This window comes from Barbus barbus, assembly GCF_936440315.1.
Source record: "Barbus barbus genome assembly, chromosome: 36".
Lineage (NCBI taxonomy): Eukaryota > Metazoa > Chordata > Actinopteri > Cypriniformes > Cyprinidae > Barbus > Barbus barbus.
In genome coordinates this window covers 15,848,793-15,875,014 of record NC_136714.1, presented here as the reverse complement: position 1 = coordinate 15,875,014, position 26,222 = coordinate 15,848,793, and the positions used below count along the sequence as shown (strand labels likewise).

Here is a 26,222-nt window from a genome sequence, read left to right as displayed (position 1 = left end):
GATAAACTGAAGCAGGAGGTGTATCGCTGCCCCTCTTCCTGCGCTAATTAGAACAGGCAGTGCTAATCAAGCTAAGTGCGACCGACTGCGTTGAGTGCCTGTGTGGCTCTGTACATCAGTAGGTTGGGGTGGTGTGTGTCAATGGGACCTTAATGATCCGCACAGAACGAGACAGGCCTGGATCTCTCTGTTTCCACTGCCATTACGATGTTCTCTCTTAGAGCGAGAACAACAGAGGACCATTGAATGGTTTAAATTTATAAGAGGGTTGATGGCGAGGGCTGACATGTATTGTCATGTTTATCTAAACTTGAGAGGTAGAAATGGAAAACAAGAGAGTGCCGAAAGAGAAAAGATGACAGAAAAAAGAAAATATAGAGGTAGGCAAGGCCAAGAGGAAGCAAAGAGATAGATGTGAAAAGAAATGTATACCGTCTGAGAAATGCTTTATAGAAGACTAGCTGACTGGACAGAAATAGGGCAGAAATTCATCCCGATAGCTGAGGAAAGCAGCGTGGCTGTGCCAGTGTCAAAAAAATACCACACGTCCCTTTGTTCTCTTTTCTGTGGCTTTGTAAATATCCCAGCCTTGTGCTGTTTGTATTCCAAGATAATTACCGTGACCGTAATTAGCAAGGATTGAAATAGAAAATCATGGATTTATTTGAATTAGTGACACAAGCGCAAATGAATCTCGCATTGGTATTCACGATTAAAAACGAGTGAGACAGAACCTGCTGTTTATTTTATCTAATAACTGAAATGATCCTGAAATATTAATTTTTCCTATTACAAAGTAAATTTTTCCACAAACGTTTGCACAAATTAAATCAGATTCTCTATACAAAACCTTTTGAGTGAATTTGCACGTTTTGTAACACTTGCACATATTATAATTTACAATATTCTTAATTAGCTTTTAGAGTTTGTGGTTTTTGATGTGGAATGTTTGAATCGACTGATTTTTATTTATTTTTTTGTCATTAGAAATGCATCACTTATTTATTTGGTTATTTGGTAGGCTATTTTTAGTAATTATTTCATGAGTAGTGAAAGAAGACTCTTACTAAATAACCTAGCATAATGTATTAGCTTATATGCCCACCTAAATAGGTTCTCGCAGTGTTAATAGTTGTATATTTATACACCAAAATGTCTTTTATTTTCTGCCAGTTTAGCAAAACCTTTGGTAATGCATAACATTTCAATAAATTTGATCTGAAGGCTTGATTCCTTCAACGTGTCATTCTGATTCACCTGTGTCTTTGAAAGTAAATAAGCATGTCTGCGTATTTCATGTTTTCCTCTGTAAAATAACAAGGTCCTGACTGTACATGCAGCGTCAGACTGCATTTCTGATTGACAGGCTGAAAAGAATGACAGCATGTGACTCAGGGGAATGACGGTAAGTGATTGGCCGGCGGAGGAGGGCTGTGAATTAGAATGGCTGGTATAATTTGTTCTTCTCACTCTGATCACTGTCATGGAACACTGCTCATGCATGAGGTTAAAAGAGTATCTTGCTAGATCTGAATTGTGCCACAGAAGCCATAACTTTTCTCTTCTGAAAAAGCAGCACCTTACAGCAGAACATACAGCTTATGTAACTGAATGGTTCTATTTAAAGCAACTATTCCATTTTGATTGTCACTTTGGCTACTTAAAGGGATAGTTCAAATTAAATTTCTGTCATCATTTACTCACCTGGATGCATTTCTTTCCTCTGCTGAACACAAAAGAACCAAATAATTGCTGGTCTCCATTGACTTCCTTAGTATTTTTTTCCATACTATGGAAGTCAATGGGGTACATCAACTATTTACCCATGTTCAACAGAAGAAAGAAGTTAGTTTAGAAAATGATTAAAGTTTCATTTTGGGGTGAAGTAATCTCTGTCTAAAAGCCACAAATCTCCAACCTCTTTCTCTCTGTCTGTCTTTCTGTGTGTGTATGTTTGTGTGCGAGTGATGTGTGTGGGTTTGTGCGTGTCAATTAAAGCAGCATATTAATATTGAGCAGTGATTAAACTGACTTGGAACTACCTATGCATTAATTATTTTACTGCATACCTGCCAGCCAATCAGAATTTAGTATTCAGACAGACCATGATATAATATAGTTTAAAGGGTTCATGACATAGATTTTATTATTTTAATATGTTCCTTGAGGTTCATTTATAATGTTAATAAGGTTTTTTGCACAAAAACTAATAAATCTGTGGAAAAAGTATTATTTTCAACCCTCATTCTGACCCTCTGTCTAAAACTACCTGTTTTAAGGGGCGGGTCCTTTAAGGCTTGTCAGGAATAAGCCACTGTTATGATTGGCTAACATCATTGCATAGGAAACAGCCAAAAATGTCCCCTTGCTATTGCATGTGAGTGTCTTGACAACATGATAAAAAACGTACTCGGTTACTAACGTAACAGCGGTTCCCTGAGATACGGGAATGAGTACTGTGTCGCTAGACGCTATGGGGAAAAACTCCTTTTTCTCCGAGGACTGAAGACTTTTTCAATCACGCAGTGTGACTGCATGGCCATTGGTTCGTGCAGTAAATAAAGACGGAGCAAAGCCCGCCAGAGCCCGCCAGAAAGGGTGGGGCCATCTGGCTATATAAGTGGGCGCTTCGCCATAGGAAATCAGGCCAATTCGACTGAAGCGATAACCTGAGTCGTGCAGCTGAATGGCATGGCACGGTACACAGTACTCGTTCCCGTATCTAAGGGAACCGAGGTTACGTTAGTAACCGAGTACATTCCCTATCGATACTTCACTCGTACTGCGTCGCTAGACACTATGGGGAACAAATACAATCCCGCCATGCCATGAAGAGAAACAACCAACATAAACTGGCCTTGAGCAATAAGACTCAGAGGGACCAATTATTAGCAGGAAGAATCCTGCAGAGGCATGAGGACCGAGCTCCTAGAGGTCAGTCCAGCCTAGATATCGTTTCAACGGTCATAAGTACAGCCTCAGCACCAGGAATGGGGCCAATAACCTGGGCCCTAAATGGAGTGTAGAGCGCCTTCGGGACATAGCCATGTCTTGGCTTTAGGCCGACATCTCCTCCGCGTCTGAGGCTATTAGAGACATGCTGTCATATAATAGCTCGTCCTCGACAGCTCCGAACAAGATCATGTCACTCGCACCAACCGAGGGACGTTGATCCGCGTGCTCGAAGAGGACGGGAGAATCCTCTCTGCTTAGCGGGGGCGAGGCACACGGGGTCTGAGCCGGCATGAGCTCGCTCGCCGCTAAAAAGCTTAATCCCTTTACCCCGCTCTTTTTTGTGGCCGTCACCATCGTGCTGAGAGATCCTGCACGACGCGCAATGACGGGGCGGCATTTGTAGCAACGCCGCTGCTCTTTTAGAAGAAATTTGCGTTTTTAGTATGCTCGCCGGATGGCAACAGGGGACGAGTTGGCGTCTGCGTCGATCACTGAAGCGGCTCGGTGAAGTGGGCTGGATCAGCGGGGAGGCGCAGAAGAAAAGGCAGCTTCGAATCCGCAGCGAGGCGTGTCAACTGGAATCTTGAGATCAGCGAAGAAGTCGTCGCTGAAGGAGAATTGATCTGATTTCCTATGGCGAAGCGCCCGCTTATATAGCCAGATGGCCCCGCCCTTTCTGGCGGGCTTTGACGAGCCATTGGTTCGTTTTTATTTACTGCACGGACCAATGGCCGTGCAGTCACACTGCGTCATTGAAAAAGTCTTCAGTCCTCGGAGAAAAAGGAGTTTTTCCCCATAGCGTCTAGCGACGCAGTACGAGTGAAGTATCGATAGGGAACAGTAACTTCCTGACAAAGCATTGTGAAATCATTTACTTGCGGTTCGTGATGCAGCTGCAGTCAGACCTAGTACCACTTCATCTCTCAACAAATGTTTCTTTGAGAACTCTCCATGACACTGTGCCTCATTTACAAAACAAAATGCTCTGAACAGTCCTCAGACACAATCCAGGATGCCATTAAAAATAAACTATCCACTTGTTCCTTATACTGGGATCCTTCTGATACATGTACAAAGACACAAACGAGCTGTTTGCACTAAACACGTCAAAGCAAACGTTCTTTCACTACATTTGTCCTGACGACAGACTCAAGCTCATGGACTGTGTCTGAAAGTGAACCTGCATCTGTATACTGTATTCAGTGTAGACAAGATATCTCCAGTCATTGTAATTTCTATTCAACTCTCGCATTCAGTGTAATCAAGTGTCAGCCATCAAGGGGCCTATGTCTCGTCAAAGTCTTGCTCTGGAGGCAGTGTTTATGCAAAAGTTTGTGCCCGGGTGACGTCAATCTGCACCTCAGATCCAAACGAGCCATTTTTGGAGCTTGATTAAATAAATGCTTTGTTTATAATGAGGAGTAAGTTTTAAGCTATGAAACTTACAGGATGTTTTAATTTTACAAAGACCTATATGCCAAAAGATCAAGGCAAATATGATTTCTCCTGTCATGACCCCTTTAAGACCTTTAAGTTTGAATTTGGAGATGTTTCTCCCACAGTACTCTTAGAAAGTGTTGAGGAGGAGTTGCACCTCTGAGAGTGAGTGGGTCTGACAGTTTATGTTGTAAAAACCAATCGTCTTCGGACAGAGGAGTCTGTGTGTGTGTTTGTGTGTGTATGTGTCTAGACCCAAATCCCAGAGCATTGCCGACTAACATCCTCCTCCTCCTCTCTTTTGTGCTGATTTAATTTAAGAGTGGGCTGAATTAATAACATCCCCAAGGCGTGCAGGGTGCCCTGAGAGCCTTTCTCATATTTGCTCACCAATATGCATTATATGGAGTTCTTTTACATCCCTCCTGTGACTTTCCAGACACTGCAACATGCCCTTTTTCAAGGTCATCATTGGCTTCACTTTATTTTAAAAGAATGCACGGAATGGAAAAAAGCTTGCCTTATGAATATTAATTAGGTTATGCATAAATAATTTAATGTCATCTTTTACTATTTTGATAATTAAATGGTTGGTAGTAAATAGTAGATGACAGTGTTTGCATTTTGTTTCATGATTTAACTGGAAGCCATATAAAACAAGGCATATAGTGGATGTGTCCAGCGGTGTGATCTGCATTACTTCATTGTATACAGCATTTTATGAATCTTTTTATAATTATTATGCATGTAACTTTATTGCATGGAATAGCAGTACTTGTAAAATTTTATTTGTCATATTGTAGGATGAAAAATTATGACATTTTATTTATTTTTAAAATTAAGTAAAACTAAAAATTACAAAAAGTACCCCGCAAAAAGTTTTCATATTTTTTTATATATAAATGTAATTGATATAATTAAATTTTAAATGTAAATTAAATCTAATTACAGTTTTAATTTTTTAATTTTACTTTTAGTATGAAATAATGTTTGAAATAACATTTCAGATGTTTATTTAAAAATATAAGCAGCTGATGCATAACATGTCCATGGACTTTTTTATATACATCAGATACCCCCTTACCAAAAAGTAGTATACTTCAAGTTTATTTTATTAAGTATACTTAAGTAAGGTTCAAGTATATTTTTAAGTATACTTTATGTAGTAAGTATACAAATATCAGTGTACTAGTAGTATACTTGTAAGTGTACTATTTCAATACTCCTTGGGACTAAATTGGCCCACTTTCTAGTATATAAAAGTATACTGTTAAGTATACTTTAAGTATAACAGTAGTACACTTTGAGTACACAACTAGTTTACATCCAAGTTTTTAGCTTGTACTGCAACTATACTAAAAGTGAACTTATAGGTATACTGATAGTTTACTAATTAAATATTTGTAGCATTTTAGTACACTGAAGTATAGTCTCAGTAAACTACTAGTTTAGTAGTTTTATACTGCAAGTATACTCATAAGTTTTCTTTAAGGGAACTTTACATCATACTTTAAGTATACTACTATGTCCATATTTAGGTAGTAATGTGTATATATTTTGTTACATTAATATCTGAACATGCAAAACATCAAAAGAAAGAACAGGGTATTTGCTTGTAAACAAAAACATTTGATTCTAGCTTCATGCATTCTTTTTTTAAACACTTGAATGTGGGTAAGTTTCATTAAAAAAAATGAAGACATAACATTTTGAACAAAAAGCTGAAAAAAGACTATGAATTAGATTTTCTTGGGAAATTTTTAATTTTTATTTACAACAGAATCTGCTCTGGTCTTTTTCTCTCTCGCTTCTTTCATTCAGTGGCAAAGATAATCCTGCATCTGGTTTAGGTGCCGCTCACTGATATTGTGCTTTGTGTCTGTAAATGGACTTAAGGTTTAAATAGAGGCCAGACTAGGTGGAAGCTTTTTGTCGACTGCTTTTTTCTATCTCTCTCTTAAGCTCAGTGCACAGTTTAAGGCTGTATGAATGAGTAAATAAATAAATATATAAAGAGAAAAAATTCTCTGAGGAAGCTATGTGAATGCGAACATGAGAGAGTGAGAGCGAGAAAGAGAGAGGAGGAGGAGCAGTCAGGGAGAGCAAGCACAAAAGAAAAGACAGAAAGAACACAAAGATAGCAGATGAAAAATGGAGTCACAAAGGATACAGAGAGCTACAACAAAAGAATAGGAGTAAAGGATAGAGACACAAGACAGGCAACAGAAGGAACAAGAGAGGCATCAACTACGGTGGAGACCAGAGCGAAGGATAGAAGAAGAGGAAAAGAGAGAGAGAGAGAGAGAGAGAAATGGGCCAGCTTTTCCCTGCAAGGCACACCCTGGCATTCAGCTGTAGAGGAGAGCAGGAGAAATTATGAAAAAGGAGAGAACAGTATTTGTCAAGAACTGAGGAAGCGGTGTCTGAGCAGCATCAAGGAAAAGAGACATAGAGACAGCATGTTTCAGAGAGACAGGAAGTGTCTTTTAGGAATCAACTGTGATATGTAAATGCAAACTTTTGCTATCATCTCAGGCCCTTTTGCTCATGTTATGTCATCATCGCGAGAGGATATGAATATGTATCGTCGGATTGCTTAGATAAACATCAGCATGCCGATGATTTACTGATGTCTGGATCTGGAGGAACAGGGGAAGAGCTTCATTGTGCAGCACAAGCACACACTGTTCCACAAGTATTCAAAGCTATGTTTGACTGTTGTCTACATCATAAAACAGACTGAATTATGGGAAAGACAGTGTCTCCTTTAGTAGATTAGCTAGCAGCGATGAACAACTGAAAAACTGAATTGTATTTTAGGTTAATACAGTTATGTGCGTAAAATGTATGTATATGGGTCAAAGACGAGTCCCATTTTGGTGCCTGCATCAAATTAAATTTACAAAAGTGATTTTATATACATAAATGCAAGTTAAGTATCTACTTTAATGTGTAATAATAACAATTATCATTCAGTGTAACAGATACATTTATGTAAAAATGTCTTCAGAAACCGCATAGCAACTTTCTTGCACTTGAGCAAGTGTTTTCGCTGTTTTTTTTTTTTTTTTTAAATGCCAGCAGTGAGTATGACATCAACAGGATGTGAGGTCATGGGAGTAAACCGCAGTGCTTAATGTTACAGGTGATTCCCGTTGCTTCCGGAAGAGGCGGCACAAATGTTTTCTCTCTCTTTCGCCTCTCACCATTAATGCCTGTGATGACGAATTTCGTAAATGTCACTAACAAGTGTTAGGTTATTCATTTGCCACCCAGCATTAGTCACAGTGCGTGTTTGAGTGCTTGAATGACGCCAACACTCTCCCTTGTCTCGATCTGTACAGTTGTGCTTCAATGTCATAAAAAAATCTCATTCAGCCACTCTATGATTTTTCTATAAATATCGAACATGCTGGTCTCAGGAGAGAAATCGAATCTGTTTTATCAAGTGCTTGCAACTAGGTAACAGAAGATCAGATTTCTATTCAACGTGGATTTTTAGCATGAAGATGAAAAGCTTGTGGATGACATTTAACATCCATTAACAAGCATGAAATTGCACTTTCTTTCATTGCATTTTTTTTTCTTTTGTCCTTTAATTACTATTTTCCTTTCACCTATAAAGTCATAGCTCGGTTCTAAAGGTGCGGTCACATTTATTATTGCGAATTTTCATGGGGGAAATACTGTAATTTCAAGTCAATACACCTTGTAGCACTTTGTACAATATACAGATGGTATCAAATCAGCTTCTGTAATAATATTTAAGTCTATTTAAACTATAACAAACAGGAAAATAGCAGAATCAATGATGCAAACTTCAAATTCTGCTTTAAAGCAGCTCTAAAAAGATAATAGTGTAATTTTTCAGCTTAAGTCTGTTTACTCTTGATATTGTTCAGTTCAATAACTGTGTAAAGTTCAATCATGAAGTGTAAAAACAGCCCAATTCAAATCTGTTCAATAACAATGTTGATGCTGTAAAATTAATTTCAATAGGAATCAATAGAATTTTGGGTCAGGACGAAATATTTCCTCAAGTTGTTCACATTCCATTGTTTTTGACATTAAATTTTCACCACACGTTATTTGGATAGACTGATGTTACAACTCATCCTATGTCACAGCACTCCCTGGTCACCTTTACAATAAAATCAGGAAAAATATCCATATCTCTTACATAGTGACAGGCAGCAGTTTAGCCCTTAGAAAGGTTAGCTTTCCTCATGTGACCAGAGGATGGGTTAGGCCATTAGTATTGATAAAGCAGTCATGTATACTGAAGGATGCTCACCATGGTCTTTCAGATTGAAACTTCCCACTAAATGATATGAAATCAAGATGCATCTTCATCCTTAACTCACCTTTCTACTAGTTTCTCTATTATAGAACGGTTGCTGCATTTTCGTCTTATTTTTCCCAATTTTTTTGTCATAATCTTTAAGGTTCTGGTCTGAAGGAGAGGGACCGGGCAGACAGGGAAACCTAATCCATCTTTTCTCTCCCAGAGGTATTGTGGGAGATGAAGTCAAGCGCACTGCGAGTGAAGCTGTCAGCAGCGGTGATGCGTGAAGCGGAAAGCGGGATCTGTTTTTCTGCAGTTCATGGTTTACATAGAATCAGAAGTCAACCGAGCTTTGCTTATTACTCGCCCCCCTCACGTACACTAGGCTGTTTATGTGTCCGACTAGAGGAGGTAGAAGTCAAGACCTGTGAGACGTTATTGCATCGTAAATCAGATTCCTGTATGGATCATATGAATTAAACCAAAAGCGTGTTTATTTGACCTTTGGGGAACATTCATTTCGCAGATGCACAGATGCTAACCTGCAACACTAGCCTATATAATATCCACACTAGTTATGGTGATGTCAAGGTTTTGGCAAATAAACCCGAACAGAATTAGGCATTTTGTTAATCTGTGAAAAAAAAGGCTATTACTGAAATGGCTGCAATGTCAGATTAAGAGGACAGTTCACCCTAAAATGAAAATTGGCATTATTTTCTTACCTTCATGTCGTTTCTTCAGTGCAACGCAAAAGAGGATATTTTGAAAAATATCTGTTTTTGCGTTAACCAAAAATGTTCTGTCATTGATGGAATTTTTTTAGCTTTGATGTAAAAATATGAAGTTTGTCTGCCTCTTTGACAGATTATACTGAGGGTGATCTATTGTAATTTATAACTGTAATTCCCACCCCTGTCCAGTTGGTGGTGAGTGCGCACCAGTGTGGCAGCAGAGCGCAGGATCATCAGCCTCCAGAACAAAAATAAAACTGTCACAAGTCTTTTGCAATGCGTTTGATTACGCACAGACGAGTACACACTAGTAAAGCGAAAGAGATGATCAGTTCACGTGCGCTGCCGCGTCGCTTGATCTGAGGTGTCTACAGCGATCTATAACATCACATTAAACAGCGCCAAAAGGGCATTTATTGCTTGAATTTCCTAATAAATTGGACAGAATTTGAAATCTGAGACTTTGTTTCATATCAAAAGTAACAATGCACAAAGCTTAGTCTTTTGCGATTTACTGGATGGGACGCGCACTATGTATTGTTCATTCTTCAACTGAAAACAGCATCGCTTGGGATTTAAGAATCAATATTCGTTTATAAAAAGGAGAATCTATTAAAATCGTGAAATCGTTTGTTTTACCCAGCCATAAGGTTTTGTTTTTTAGTTTTTTGCCTCCGCTGTCACTGCGGTGTGTAGTGTTGAACATGAAAAATAAATAAATGCATAAGCCTATATGCTTGTCCTGTAGATTAAATATTAAAAATGAAAATGTGAACAAAAATAAAAGCAATTAAATGTGTTATTATAATTAAAATAAGAAAATTTAAATAAGGGTTAGATTATGACGGCATGAAATCTAAATTGAAAATTCATATTTTTTAATGGAATACTGTATTGTTTATTATTAATAATTTATCCGTGCACTTCATTTTTTCTTTTTTTCTTTTTTTTATTAATGTGCCCTCGTAATCTTTAATCAAAAATGTTAACCTCCCCTCCCCCTCAAAACAACTCATCTTCTCTTCCGGTCACGAGCTATAGTGCAAGGGCGGAGCTAGTGACGTAAGGGGTAAACGCTGTGATAAATGACAGGGGGGAAAGCTGAAGCTGATGCTTCACTTTATAGAAATAGGGTAAAAGTACCTATTAAGCTCACGTACCCATTAAGTACACTTCCATTTTTGAGATCAGATTATAAAAAGAACAAATAATTTATTATCCTACTTAATGTCTTAACCAATTGATATGTTTGTTACTATATACCTCCTGTAATTTGAAGTCAGTCAGATGATTGCACACTGAGATAGATTGCACACTCCATGTGTTCACACTGTCTGGCGGCCATTTTGAAAGCTGTCCAAAAACTTTCACCAAAAGAAGTGCCCCGTGTGCGTTTTTTTAGATGTTTAAGCCTTTATTTTGGCTAAATTTCACTACTTATTGTAAAATTAAGATATTAATGTTCAGACTTTTGCATATTATAACCTGGAACTTGGAAGTGGGAAATAATTACATTAGATCCAAAAGATAGTTTTAGCAACACAGAGCAGATGCTGTTAGCTGACTAGCTGTATAAGATTGTGTGCTACGCTAATATATTACTTCACAGGCTTTACTGGCTTGTACTTTTACATCCATAATATTATAAATTGACAGTTTATTGCTGGTCTGTGGTTTTACACTGCTGTCATTTTTAAAGATGTTATTTTAGTTTAAGGTGAGCTTAAAAGGTACACTACTATGAAAATCGCACAGCTTCAGTGTGACATCAATAAGAAAAAGTATAATTTTATAGATATTGTTAATAATAGTTGTTCATATTAAAATATGTGTGAATTTAATACATGACCTAGACTATTTATTTAGCAAAAATCCTGTCATTTTCATAAATATTACATGAAATTTATCAAAAAATTGTGCTGATCCCATTAAGCTCAGTGTGCTCTCTTTAATCTCTTCCACATTGAACGTCTATGTAAATACTTCATAAACAGACTTTACATATAAACTGATGGTTGTCACTTTAAGCTGAGTTAATCGATTTTCTATGAATTCTGTCAACTCAAATCTGCAGACTGGCTCTGCTCTTTGATAACTAGCATCAACTTCTCCAGACTGTAAATCTGTGGAAAATCAGGGCAGAAATCATGTAATGTATTCCAGCCATGAGAGACTATAAATAAGTTTACATCCATGTAATAAGAGGCTTCATAATGAGGCTAGTTTCTGTGTTCATCCCCATGAATTAAATGTTTTATTGGTTTGTTTTATTGGATTTTTGAATGCGTTAATTAGCTGAACATGGACTAGTCTAGATGTTGCAATGTGCTTTAATGACACTTCATTATGAATATATAACTGATCGACTTGAATGCCTTGTTGCTTGATTTTAGTGTTCTGCTTTTTTTGTGATTGAATTTGTACCTTCAAAAATATATATTTTTACTGTTATTCTTTAAAAATTTTCCTTAAAATTAACAATAATTTTATTAAAACGTGATGTGAGCTTAATGGGAACAGGGGTGTGCTTAAAGGGTACAAAAATGTACCCATTAAGCACAGCCAGACTTTTTAAATTTAATGATGTATATCTTAATTGAAATGCTTTTGTCATTTAAAATAAAATGTAATATGTTTGTGTAAGAGATTCATATTTTATTTTAACATAACTGAACTTTTTGTACTGAAACCAAAATCTTGTGTACTAAAAATGTCTCAATGTAGATTTTGGTTTGCTTAATAGGTACGTTTACCCTAAATGCACTGACCAGCGCTGACGCGAGCCATGGGGGAGTACACTACCCTTCAAAATTGGAAGGATATTAGGATATTACCACAACAATACTCTTAGGACATCGCAAACTATGTTTTATTTATTTTTTTTATACATATGATGCTATTTCAAGTTTTCCTTTCTCTTTGGAGTATTACAAGCTATTTGTGCATAGATGAGATCCCTAAAGTTGCAAAGACTAAAGTCTCAAACCCACAGAGATATTCTTTATAAAAGTTAAAACTCGTCCACGCCCACCTAATATGGCTTATTCAAACACGCCCCCACATGTCTATATCACGATGTGGAAATATTTGTGTAATGCCGCCCAAATGTTCACGCAAAGAAAGAAAGCGTGGTTTCAGTAACCGCAGTAGTGTTGATGCAGCCATGTCAGGGAGACGCTGTGTGTTTCTGTGCGAAAGCAAAAGCACTTTATTTGGCCTTCAGAAAGTAGATGCATTTAGGAAGCATTGGTTAAGATTCGTTTACAACACAACAGCACAGCTCAAATGTTGGAATTTGTGCAACGTATTTTATGGAGGACAGTATGGAGGACAAGGCTGGCTATGCACAAAGGTTATTTCTAGAAAAAAAAGGGTCAATTACGACTTTGCTATGACAATCTGGTGCTTCTGAATCAGCGACTGTAAGTATGTTTTGTTATTAGTTCAAGTATTTGATATTGACTGTTGAAATGCAGAGTTTTGCACGTAACGTGTTGTGTGTGTGAGTGTGTGTGTATGAGGGGAACAGGGTCACATCACAGAGGAGTGTACGGCCCATAAGAAATCGTCTTAACTGCGGCTTGTGTACTGTAAATACATACGTGCATCACTGTGTCTGTCACGCGACTCTGTTCCCCTTTCAGGCTTGAACTGATAAAACTAACTTGAAAGCTGAAGCTTGCTATTACGTTACATTTCCGACGAGTGCTTGTGGTGTTCGGCCAATCACAATGCACTCGGTCAATTGGCCAATCAGAGCAGACTGCACTTGTTGCAAGGAGGGGCTTTGTAGAAAACAACGTGTTTGAGGGAGGCGGGGCATAGAAGAACTACAATAATGTACAGTATTTGAAAAATAATGTGTTTTTTGAACATCAAAGCATGTCAACATATTCTGTTACACCAAATACACAAAATAATGATCTTTAAAATAGCATCATATGACCCCTTTAGCCTGATGGAGGACGTGCTCAGTCATTCAGGCAGCAGGCAGTCTCTCTCTCTCTCTTTCTCTCTCTCTCTCTGTCGCTCTCTCTCTCGCACGTGCTGTTAATTTTGTGCCGTTGATCATCCTCGTCTTCGTCATCCTCAGTAAATAAATTCTTCATGCTAGGGTGTCAGCAGTGAATCCAGTGGAGAGAACCCCCCCCCCCCCACACACACAACTTACTGCAAACTGGCATTCAGATCTGCCTCCATTTTGTTTGCAACGCCCCAACTTCCAATGATCCAATCAATTCTCGAAGGATGAAACCGAATTTCAGATGCCGTTTCACTCGGATAGACGTCACAGTACAGAAAAAAAGACAATCGCAACTTCCGTTTCATGCAGACTTTAAACGTTTTGTTTTTAAAACATCAAAACATTATTTGTGCGTTTGTAACTGCAGATTAACTGCATTCATGTCCTGAATTAAACAGTCTGTGTAAATGCATCTAAATGCCACTTCAGATACAGATTCTGTGCCACTGCTGAATTGCAAAATTTGTTGATACTGATTTAATTTGATTGGTAACAGCCCTATAGTGTCTTGCTATTTGACACAAAAGATGATTCATACATTTAGCTAGGTTAGAAAAAAATTGGCCTCAATTTAAAAAAAATTCACTTATTGGAAAAGTTCATTTTTCCTGCAAATTATTTCTATAAACTAATCACCAGACAAAATATGAAGAATATCAATCTTTGGGAGTTAGCTGTCCACAGCAGTCCTCACCCTGCTAAAATACCAGCACAATAACATGCTCAGCAAAATATCATAATTGTTGTCATAAAAAGAATTCCGTAATTTTTTTTTCTTTTTTTTGTCATTATTGTGCACCCCTAGTATCAAAACCATTCTTCAAAATTCACCCAAAAATGAATTATTGAATTATTAAACATTAATTATTTTCTCACATGCCTGTAGTTTCAAACCTGTATGACTTTGTTTCATCTGTGAAACACAAAAGAAAATTCTTCAAAATGTGATTCTGAAGAAAGTCTATGGGGTCCAAAACAACACTGGAATCCACTGGCTGTCACAGACTACAGGTTTTGAACAACATGAAGGTGAGAAAATAATGACAGAATTTGGAGTGAACTGTTCCTTTAAATGTGCTTAATGTTATATAAAACAGAATGTTGATGGCGCGATCCACACGCACAGACATCCATCGATTATGAAAGTGTGGGATAACTGCACTGACCTGCTTATTCATTTGAGTGGAATGTTGGTAGAGGCGCTTTAGGGGTCATTGGTAGTGTGGGCTATAACAAAATGGACCATTGCAGTGAGGAAACTGCCAATTGTAGAGCGGCGTCATCGCAAACGGAACTCTCTTTAATAGAACAGTTGATAAAAATCTAGCCTATTAAAAACAAACCCTTCTTTTCACTCCTAAGGGGAAACATATGGCTCTGCTTGAAACACTGTGTTTACAGTATCCCGAGTACACAGAAACGGCATCTAAGCTTTGGCTTTTTGATAATGTCAAATAAAACCTTCCTTGGGTTGTTTTTCTAAAGAGACGAGGTCAGTCTGAGAAAACAACTAAGCTGGAGTTTCGGGGGGGGGTATGTTGCTGGACTGGAGGATCGTTTGGTACGAATCTTGCCAACGTAATTGCAGTCTTGATTGCTACAAGCAGCCTCCATGTCCCCTTTAGCACATACACCTCCACCCCACCCCCACTTTCTCTCTCCCCGGGGATGTATGTGGTGATTTTAGTAGATATCCAGCCCTGCAGACAGGGGAAGTGTGACTGAAACACGTTTATGTAGTCTCAAGACCAAGGTGAGATTAAAAAATATAACTGTGGTTTCCCCCAAAGCCCTGTCTGCTTGTGAAACTCGTCTCTAGTTTATTAAAACATTGAATTTCAGTTGTCATTAATGATGCATTTGACACTGTGGTGACCAGACGGGCCTATTTTTTGGTGGCCTTTCCCTCGGCTGAAGCTGTCCTTGGAAATGTCCCTGTTTTTCTGTGCTTTTAAAAAAATAATGTCCAAAAACCTAATAGGCCCGTAGGAAAGATAGAATATTCTATTTATAGCCTATAATTCTATGAAAGGTCCCATGTTTATTATTTACCAGTCTCAGTTTCTCTTATTTATTTGATTATTGATTGCTTTATAGTGGCTTTTTATAGCAATTCAGTGAAGCAAATGTCAGCATCCACACTTTATTTTCAGTTACTGACTGTTTTAGATAATTTCAGAGTTCAAACTTCAAATACTTAATTCTTCATGCTCATTTCTCCTATTTTTGCATTTAGATATGATATATTTGTATTTAGATGTTTAGATAATATCATCTACTGCCCTTTTAAAGTGATAGTTCACACAAAAATTCAAATTCTGTCATTAATTACTCACCCTCATGTCGTTCCAAACCCATAAGACCTTTGTTTATCTTCAGAACACAAATTAAGATATTTTTGATGAAATCCAAGAGCTTTCTGACCCTGCATAGACAGCAACACAACTGACATGTTCAAGGATCAGTAAGTTAGTAAGGACATCGTTAAAACAGTCCATGTGGCATTATTGGTTCAAACATAATTTTATGAAGCTACGAGAATAGGCCTACTCTTTGTTGCAAAGATCTCGTAGCTTAGAAAACATTAAGGTTAAACCACTGATGTCACATGGACTTTTTAATGATGTCCTTACTACCTTTCTGTGACTTGAACATGGTAGTTGCATTGCTGTCTATGGAGGGTCAGAAAGCTCTCAGATTTCATAAAAAATATCTTAATATGTGTTCCGAAGATGAACAAAGGTCTTACAGGTTTAAAATGACATCAGGAATGACCGAATTTTCATTTTTGGGTGAACTATCCCTTTAAAGTTAATCTTTAAAAACGCTGTTAAATGTGATCTTTAGCAAATATGATATTACTTGATTTTAAATATTTGATTTTACTTTTTGTTTTCATAAATACCATTTGTAATTTTATTTCTTGAAGTATAGAATTTTAATATTGCCTATTGTTCAGTTATCAGCCAGAAAATAAAATTAATTACTGGGTTATTGTATTGGCCAGGACTTTAATGTATAATTAATATAATCAGTATTGTCATTGTCATTTTCCAGCAAACCCAGAGTAGTAATTAGGCCTATATGTATTGTACAAACAAAGATAAGCAGGTTTTTAAATGAGTGTGTTTATATAGCGATTCAGTACAGCAACTGTCAGTGGTTTGGCATTGTTTCATATACGCTCATGTCATGATCAGTCGACAAGCATTCGTTTGAGAGAAAGACGCTACAAACAGTTCATAACAACGCGTTGATGACTAACTGTCTTTTAGTAGTTTGACAGTATACCATACTTCATCACAGTATTTATAATAGTCAAAATCAGACTTTAGAAACAATAACACTAGACATTTCTATTATATATTGGCAAATATATTTCATAACAGAAATATGATCAGCTTGTTTTATACTTAGGATTCAGTGTTGTGTGTGCTGGGATATGATTTTCTGTGTCCTAGAGCTGTGTGGATTGGGATGACAGGAAACTGACAGCAAAATTGGGGAAGTTCAGACAATACTGTTCTCTTTGTGCTCATTTTTGTGGCATATTCATTTTGGATATGGGGAATGGAATGCGCTGTGAGAGATGTACTCAGCAGCATTCAAAAGAGGGTTAACTGTGCAAATCAGGTGGAACAGAGCGACTGCAGTTTGAAAAATCTGCCGCAATCTTATTTATCTCCCTGATTGGATAAACATCCAGCCTATGGCGTTGTCACTTGGTATGCAGGTCTCAGACAAAATTGTTTATGTGGATTGCAGATGTTGAAAGGCATGACCGTGTGCGAGCTGACTGTGTGTGTGGTTTCTGCTAGTGTGCAAATATAATAGGAGCAAACACGACCAGTGATTCCCAACCACAGGTATGTGTATCGCAGGGAAATTCATAAGAAGAAGGATATATTTAATTATCATTTAAAACTAAATGATAATGTATTTTTTGATGAAAGAAAACAATAATGTATGGAATGGGTTTTAAAATTGTATGGCACTTGTGGCATTAACATTATTATTAAATAGGACCTTTTAAACAACAACAACAGCAAATATTGTGATAGAAAATAAATGATGCACTACCGTTCAAACATGTGGTCATGTGTAATATTTTTTCAGAGAAATCAATACTTTTATTCAGCATGGATGCATTAAATTGTGCCAGTAAAGGCATTCATAATGTTAAATAAATTTTTATACTTTTATTTCCGCTCAGCTGTTTTTAACATGAGAAATGTCAAGATATGTTACTTGAGCACCAAATCACCATGCTACATTTCTGAAGGATCATGTGACACTGAAGACTGGAGTAATGGCTTTGCCATCACAAAAATTATTTACATTTTAAATTATATTAAAATAGAATACAGCTCTTTTAAATTGTAATAATATTACACAATATTCCGAATCAGTATTTTGATCAAATAAATGCAGCCTCTGTGAGCATTAAAGATATCTTTCAAAAATATTTTAAAAATCCCAAACTTTGAACTGTAGCGTATGCTACTTTATGAATTTATTATTGTTCTCTAAAAGGTCCTATCTAATAATATTGTTGAGGATACTAAATTAAATCATGTATAGTATGAACACATTACTGTTTTTGTCAATGAAGATTTACTTGAGCTTTAATAATGAGGCTGTACATGAGACAAAAAGGTTTGGAAACACTGTATGTTCTTGGTTTGGCTCTGTATATTGAAGTGTGTTTGTGACTAGCCTCTGCTTCTCTGTGGGAATGATGCTTCCCACCGTCAGATCGAGGTGTCTTTCCATTCCCCTCCCCCAATCCGAGGCAGATGTAGTCTGTGTGCAGTAATGGAGACTTTTAGCACATCCATGATCAAAGATGCTGTACTTACGGCACAATGAGATCCTGCTAATAATCCACAATTAGTTTCAGACACATGCTAGTGCCAGAATCATACAAAAATAACTAACTACGACAAAGCTGTGCGTTCAGCGATATGTAATTACAATACCATCGATTAAACGAGCCTACTTGTGTACGATGAAAAGAATGCCCTCATTGCCGTGAGCGTTACATTGCGAGTTGTTAGTTTTGACATGCGGCTGTCTTTTTGGCTGTTTGTTCGGAACAGAAACAGGAAAACGAAAATCATCAAAGCCAGGTGGTTTTTCCATTAGCGTGCCACAGTTAAGCTTCAAAGCTGAGAAGTCGGACTTGCTGCAAGAAAGAAATATGAAAAGGAGAAAACTGACAATAACTGCAAGACTGTCAGACATGAGAGAATTTTTCAGAGACGGGCCTGCTTAACTACTCACTTCAGACTGAAGCAGTAGATCAGACGTTGCCTCAGCGGCCACTGAAGTTTCTCAGAATTGCAAAAACACAGGGAGAAGCAGCGTGGAGCTCATTATCATACAGCATATAAAGTGTATATTGGAAACTGCAGGCACTTACAGATGCAGCTCTGACTCAATAATGAGCAAGTTCACATAGAACTGATCCAATTTTCCATTTTTTTCTTCTGTGTTTTTTGTGGAAAGCCCATTTAGAAAGCAAGCACCCTGTAGCCTATTTCCAGTGTTAAATCAAGGGGACAAGTTTTAGCTGTTTAGCATGTTTCCGTTAGCTTATACTGTAAATACAGTATATGAGATTGCTAAGTCTCTTATGCTCATTTAAACTGCATTTCGTCAAACATACAGTGAAATAGTAAATATTGTTACAGTTTCACTTAGAAAGTTGTTTTTTTATTCACATAAATATTAACCAATTAATTTTTTTTCAGGATTCTCTGATGAATAGAAAGTTTAAAAGAACATAATTTATTTGAGATAGAAATCTTTTGTAAAATTCTAAGTTTTCACTGTCACTTTTGATCAATTTAATGCAGTCTTTCTGAATAAAAGTATTCATTTATTATCGATCCCAAACTTCTGAACAGTATTATGTGTTTGTGTTTGCGTACCTAATAGGTTATCAACCAGTATTGCAGAATTTATTATTTATTTTTAAATTAGTGTTGTTAATGCTTTCCCATATTTTTACATTTATATATAAGATATATTTGTGTTTAGATATTAAAGATCATTACTGCTCCCTTAAAGTAATTTTTTTTTAATAAAATAAAATTATTTAATGACAATGTTAAATGTAATCTCAAAAATCACTTTTTCATACTTTATATCAGTGCTTTTGATGCCTAAATTACTTCTAGCATTTAAAATGCTGGATTTTACTTTGCAGTCACTTTTAAAGTATTCATATATAACATTTGTGATTTTATTTATATCAAAATACATTTTATTATTGAACATTTATTTGTTATCAGCCATAACATGAATATATATATATATATTTTTTTTTTTTTTTTTTGTGCGTGTGTGTGTGTGTGTGTGTGTGTATTGGTAATAATTAATATAATCAGTGTTGTATGGGTGTCGTTTTTATTAACATGACATTTACAAAAAAAAAAAAAAAAAAATTGGCTTGTGTTAAATTATGACTTCTGTATTTGGTAAATTAGCCATTCTTGTGTAACATTAAAAGCTCCTAAAAAAAGTTGACCTGCTAATAGAAATCATGTAGAGAATAAATATATTTATTCAAGTTATGGAAAAGTTTCCCTGGCTGTTTCATTAATATTTCAAACACCTACAGAAAAGCCCTAACGTAAACATTAACGTGAGCCACTGTTCTAAATTAAAGTAAATGTTCAGCGCTCCCTCAGGTTTTATGTAATTAATGTTTTAAGCATCTAACTCTCTCTCTTCCCCTGTGTTGTTGTGTTTTACAGTCTGTTCGCAGTACTCACGGGGCGTGTTCGCCATTTTCGGCCTGTACGACAAGAGGTCGGTTCACACGCTAACGTCCTTCTGCGGCGCGCTGCACATCTCCCTCATCACGCCCAGTTTCCCCACCGAGGGCGAGAGCCAGTTCGTCTTACAGCTGCGGCCCTCCATACGAGGGGCCCTTCTCAGCCTGCTAGACCACTACGACTGGAATCGATTTGTCTTTCTCTACGATACCGACAGGGGTAAGACAATAAAACACACCCACTCACGTTAATACACATTTCAATTTGATAAGTTCCAGTGGAAGTTTTTAATAGGTGTACTTACAGACTTGAATTTTAAATGATGTACTGCATAATGTCTTAACCTACAGGCTTGGAAAAACATGAGAGTAAAATATGACAGAATGTTTGCATTTTCATTTTTGGTGAACTGTTCCTTTACAACTTAAAGGAACAGTTCACCAAAAATGAAAATGCAAAAATTCTGTCATATTTTACTTACTCTGTTCTTCCAAACCTGTATGAATTTCTATCTTCCATGAAACACATACCGAATAATTTTGAAGTGCCTTCACACAGTTATTTTATATACAGCATCAGTTTCTAGTGATCAAGCTCCACAAAGGATTAAAAAAAGGACCATAAGAAGAGCCATAAAGTGTGAAGCTATACAATTTTTGTATACAAACCCAAATTTGTCATTTTTGAGTTGGTGATCCAAACTCGAGAATCAATCCTATCTTATTGTGTTCTTCTGAGTCGGTTCTTTTCAGTGAACCAATTGATCTGGTTCACAAATCTAGCTGGTCACTTTTTTCATGCAATTACTATGAATGAGGACGGAGATTTAAAGCTTTAAAAAGGAAGGATAATCTTCCTCTCCAAAGGCTGTTAACTGACAACTGAGTCAGTAAGTTGAATTTGACAACAGAATCAGTCAGATTCAGAAATTAAACAACTAATTCATTAAAAAAGATAGGACTCAGAAGAATAATCTGTCATTGCTAGTTCTCGAATGAACTGTCTTAAACTTTCAAAGAGATCTAGGGCAGATGTCAAGACTTTCAGAGAATAGCGTTCCTCAGAAAAATCTGACATATGACTTCAGAGGACTTAGAATATAGTCATATGGAGTTGTATGAATCACTTATGATGCTTTTTTAAGTAAAAACCTTTTATGTTACAGAAGATAGAAAGTCATACAGGTTTGGATCAATGTGTAGGTGAGTTTACAATGTAAACTCTACTTTATTGGTTATTATTCTTATTGGTTGCTTCATGGAGTCAGGTGAGATGAGCCATTCAGAATTGTATTTCCAGGGAGCCTGTTATTAAAAGAGAGGCGTATTCTTTTTGAGGTGGGCCAGGTCTTAAACTCTCTGTTACACTAATGAGCAGTTAGTTGGCCAGAAACACAGTCACTCTGTTTCTTTCTTTCTTACTTGTCTCTCTCTCCTATCCTCTCCATCAATGTCTTTTTGTTTCTCATCTTGCTGTGCTAGACTGAGACTATCCCAGGAGCCCCAGAGGTGAGCTGTGGCTTTAGGTCTGACACACTCCTGAAATGCACCGACTTCCTTTGAAAGACGAGCACAATATCCTCTTGTCATCTGAGTCTGTAAATCATAAGAGCTCATTGCACAGTATCCTATAAATAACACAAGTGATCTGTGTTGTCTTGTGCGTGTATAATACGCGCTGCTCTCTGTCATTTCACGAATGTTCCTGACACAGGCATGTGTTTTTCCTTCACATCCCATATGGCTTATTTGCAAAGTTTCCATATGCTGAGTTTAATCAAATATTTTTGAAATGTTAGCAGAATCAGAGCATTCAAGATCCTTGTATCTACTTTATCAAGTGCTTATACAGTAAATAAGCCTTTGTTATATAAAACAAAAAGCCACAGTGCATTTTTTACAGAGAAATAATGTTTGCCCATCCATTGTTATGTTGAACCATTGAAAGATCCATAGGTGGAGGATGGACCAACTTCTCCACACATTGTTTTTTTGTTTCTTTTAAAACACATTTAAAATAGATTTCCTGTCATATAGAACGATACATTTCATACAAATAATTGGTGATACCTACTGTAATACACAGCCTTGAGAGGTTTATTGCTTGTATTAAACAGCAGCAAAAGCAATATTATAAAATATATTAAATGTAATAAAATTACATGATAACAATAAAAAATTAAATATTAGATGTAGTAATTATAATAGTTACAATAGTTAACAACAACAATAATAATAATAATAATAATTATTATTATTATTATTAGTAGTAGTAGTATCATTATTAATATTACATTGTTGGTAACAATAATAATAAACTGTTGTGTTTGTTATTTGATTTGTCTTAATTATAAATAAATATATATACATATGTAAATTAATAATAATTGGAATAAAAACTACAGACTGTTTATGGTTGCCAAGCAATGTATTAATGAGTATGTTTATTATATTATTATTATATTATTATTATTATTATATTAATACATATTTTTGTTGTTGTTAATAATAATAATAATTGGAATAAAAACATAGCTATTTATTGTTGCTGAGCATGTGTGTAATGTATGTGTAATATATATATATATATATATATACACATGCACACACACACACACATATAAATTAATAACCATTTGAATACAAAGCTGGATGCCTTTTGTTTTTGTCAAACAATACATTAATTTAAGACAAAGAGAAAATTTAAAAACTTGGTCAGTGGGCAGAAAAACCACTCCTACTGTGGACATTTTGCCCTCCTCACTTCTGAAATGATTGCGACAAATGTCAGAAGACATTCAGGGCATCATTTTATGAGTCCTACCAGTTGGCCAATATTAGTGCTTTGGAGCTCTTGAAAAGCACAGATTTTGTCCTGATGGTCCTTGTTTAATCTACTGGCTGAGTTACTTTAGACTCAGTGTGCTGTGAGAGCTTCTGGACAGATACAATCTGAGCGGGATGTGGACATGATGAATGGTTTAGTGTAAGAGGTTGGCACTTCACTGCATTTTCATGGTCTGTTCTCCATCCCTTCTCTCTCTCTCTATCTCTGACTACCACACACACACACACACACACACACACACACACAGGGCTGCTTCCCTCTGCTGGGCTGGATGGGAGATGAGGGGGAAAGGGAGGATTCTGGCAGCTCTAATGCTGATTCTGGTTCTGGTTGGTTCTTGCACATACATGGATATTCACATATGCACATGACACCCCAAGCAACTGATTTATCATCTGTTATTCAGAGCTGGATTCTCCACTGGGGGGGCTTGAATTATTAGCAGCAGAGGCTGTGATTTGAAATAGATGGCAGAGTTAGTGGTCGATACTGCAGGTGTCTGCAGATATTGAGAGTGTAAAGCAGGTTTAGTGCGTGCAGTTGGGCACGTTTGCTTGTGAATATTTATGTAATCAGCCTACTTGACTGATTGCTGTTTGTTTAACATACTGGCATGTTAAAATGTCCACATCAGCCATAATGAACAGTGCTTTGATATGTTAATTTATAGCTATTTATGTTACACGTATGCTGAGAGCATCAGGACATTGGTAAACACTGTGGTTGCTCAGCCAGCATTTAATGTATAATGTTCCTGTAACTCAGTTGGTATGAGCATGATGCTAGAAACATTAAGGTTGTGGATTTGATTTTAACACATGCCAATAAAACATGTACCTTAAAAGCCTCTGGATAAAAGCATCTGCCAGTTACACAAAAGGATTAAATGCAGTTCTAACATGTCTCAGTGTTTGTAATATTCATCTATTTATCATTTTTTATCTATTAGTTCATATAAAAATGCATTAAAACATGAATTAAAATTAATTTTATTATATATATATATATATATATATATATATGAAGAGTTCATCTGCAAAAACAGATTTTATATATATATCTTTATATATATATAATAATTTAATTGAATTGCTTTAATTGTAATCATTTGCTCACCCTTATGTCATTCCAAACTTGTGACTTACTTCTGACTTACCTCTACATAACCGAGATATTTTGAAATATATTTTTGTCAGTGGCGGCCAAAACAGCACCCTGAACCCTACTGACTTTCAGTGAATGGACAAAAAACATTTTTAGCAAAATATCTTCTTTTGTCTTCCACAGATGAAAGTAAGAATACAGGTTTGAAATGACAAGATGGTGTGTAAATAATGACAAAATAATCAATTTTGGGTGAAGTTGAGTGATTGAGTATAATTTTATATATACAGTGTAACGAAATATGTTTATGTGTTTTTTTGTTTGTTTTTTTTCTTTCTTTATCTTGGACATTTCTAGATAGACCCATATATTTGCATAAATACCGTCCCATTTGGCAGTTTAGGATAGTAGAAGCAGGTCGCGAACAGACACCGGATTGAGCAAAAGGGTTGCCAGATCAAGCACAGGTTAATCCATTAAATAGTGGAGCCGAGAGAGCTGCGTTGCCAAATTCTGATTGTGACCATAAGGGTCCGTTTTACAGGGACATCTGCTCATCTTGGAGTCAAGTGGGCCTCAGAGGTTCCGAGTGCCTATTTCAAACAGCTAGATTAACATATCCAACACCAGCCCTGTCTGATTAGTACAAGCAGCACTGAGGCCAGTAGTTAGCTATAATCACAAGTGCCGTATTGGAGCTCTCAGGAAGCCTCAATCACACCTAGGAGAAGGTGACAAAAAGCAGCTCTTTCTGTCTTCCAATTTAACCGACACGTGTATCGTTGCATGGTGATGGCTTCTATTTTAAGGATGCAGGAGATTTGTTTCATGCAACCAAAGAGATGTGATGTATTTGTCCATTTATCCTTGTACTGTTGAGGCTTCTGGGACTGTAAGCTTTGAGTCCGCATGGAAGGACGGGAGGTTCGTATCAGCACCCTACGATCTGCGCCATGTGATCGCTCACAGGCCTGCAGTTGCAGATGAGAGAGTACCGCACTGGTGCAGGAATGACTCACTGACAATGCCACAAATCACATTCTTTCTGAATAAATGAGAGCCGCGGCTCAATGGTTCAAGCCGTCGGTGGTTTGATGCACATGCTGATCAAATGCCTCGCTGTCACTTTTTTTGTCATAGGGTATTCGATACTGCAGGCTATCATGGAAAAGGCGGGCCAGAACAGTTGGCAGGTCAGCGCCATATGTGTCGAGAACTTTAATGATGCCAGTTACCGGCAGCTTCTCGAAGACCTGGACCGCAGGCAGGAAAAGACGTTTGTTATAGACCTGGAGGCAGAGAGACTGAACAACATGCTGGAACAGGTGAGATAAGAGGATGGTTGTCAAGTCAAAAGCAATGCCAAATGCATACATTATTGTATTAAAAAAGGCAAATAACATGTTATTGAAATATTGAATTACTGTAACATGATGTTTCTATTTATATATTTAAAAAAAACAAAAAAAACAAGCACAAGGTCCTGAGGGAACAAAGAACAGATTTCCTCAAGTAATTCAGTTGCAGAAATGACACAATAGAAGGGCATATGTCTTTATTCCCTGCAAATTGATCCCTTGATATTTCCTTTTGCAACATTTTGTAGCTGTCAAAATCATTTTAAGATATTCTTGCTGGTGTTTGCTTCAGTATTCCTCAAATTACAGAGCGGTATGGGAAAAGGCAGCCTGTTTGATTAGAAATAATTAATAACAGCAGAATTCTGCTTTCCCAACGGCTTACAGCTCTGCTGTGCATTCATATGCTGGGTGAATGCCGACAACTGTATTTGCTTTTAGGATTTGCCCTCACTGCAATGTCTGCTTTATCTCCGCAGATTGTGAGTGTCGGCAAGCATGTCAAAGGCTACCATTACATCATGGCAAATTTGGTGAGCTAAATTGTATTCCTTTATCGCCTTATTCTCCCTGTCAGCTTGTCCTCCTTTCATATTCTGTTTTATCTCTTACTTTCTACATATTCCTCTCCACTCCACTGGTCTCTCTCACTCTCTCTAGTTGTCTCTGTCTCCTGCCCTCGCTGGTTCTTTTTCT

General features: G+C 36.8%; 1 protein-coding gene across 1 annotated transcript in view; it reads left to right on the top strand.

The window, feature by feature from the left end:
• Window positions 1-26,222, top strand: part of LOC306856420 (glutamate receptor 4-like) — a 103,530-nt gene that overhangs the window by 40,400 nt on the left and 36,908 nt on the right. The window contains exons 3-5 of the mRNA XM_079395702.1: window positions 20,197-20,436; window positions 25,309-25,493; window positions 26,006-26,059. Of these exons, the coding sequence (XP_079251828.1) occupies window positions 20,197-20,436; window positions 25,309-25,493; window positions 26,006-26,059 (479 nt within the window). The remainder of the gene's footprint in view (window positions 1-20,196; window positions 20,437-25,308; window positions 25,494-26,005; window positions 26,060-26,222) is intronic.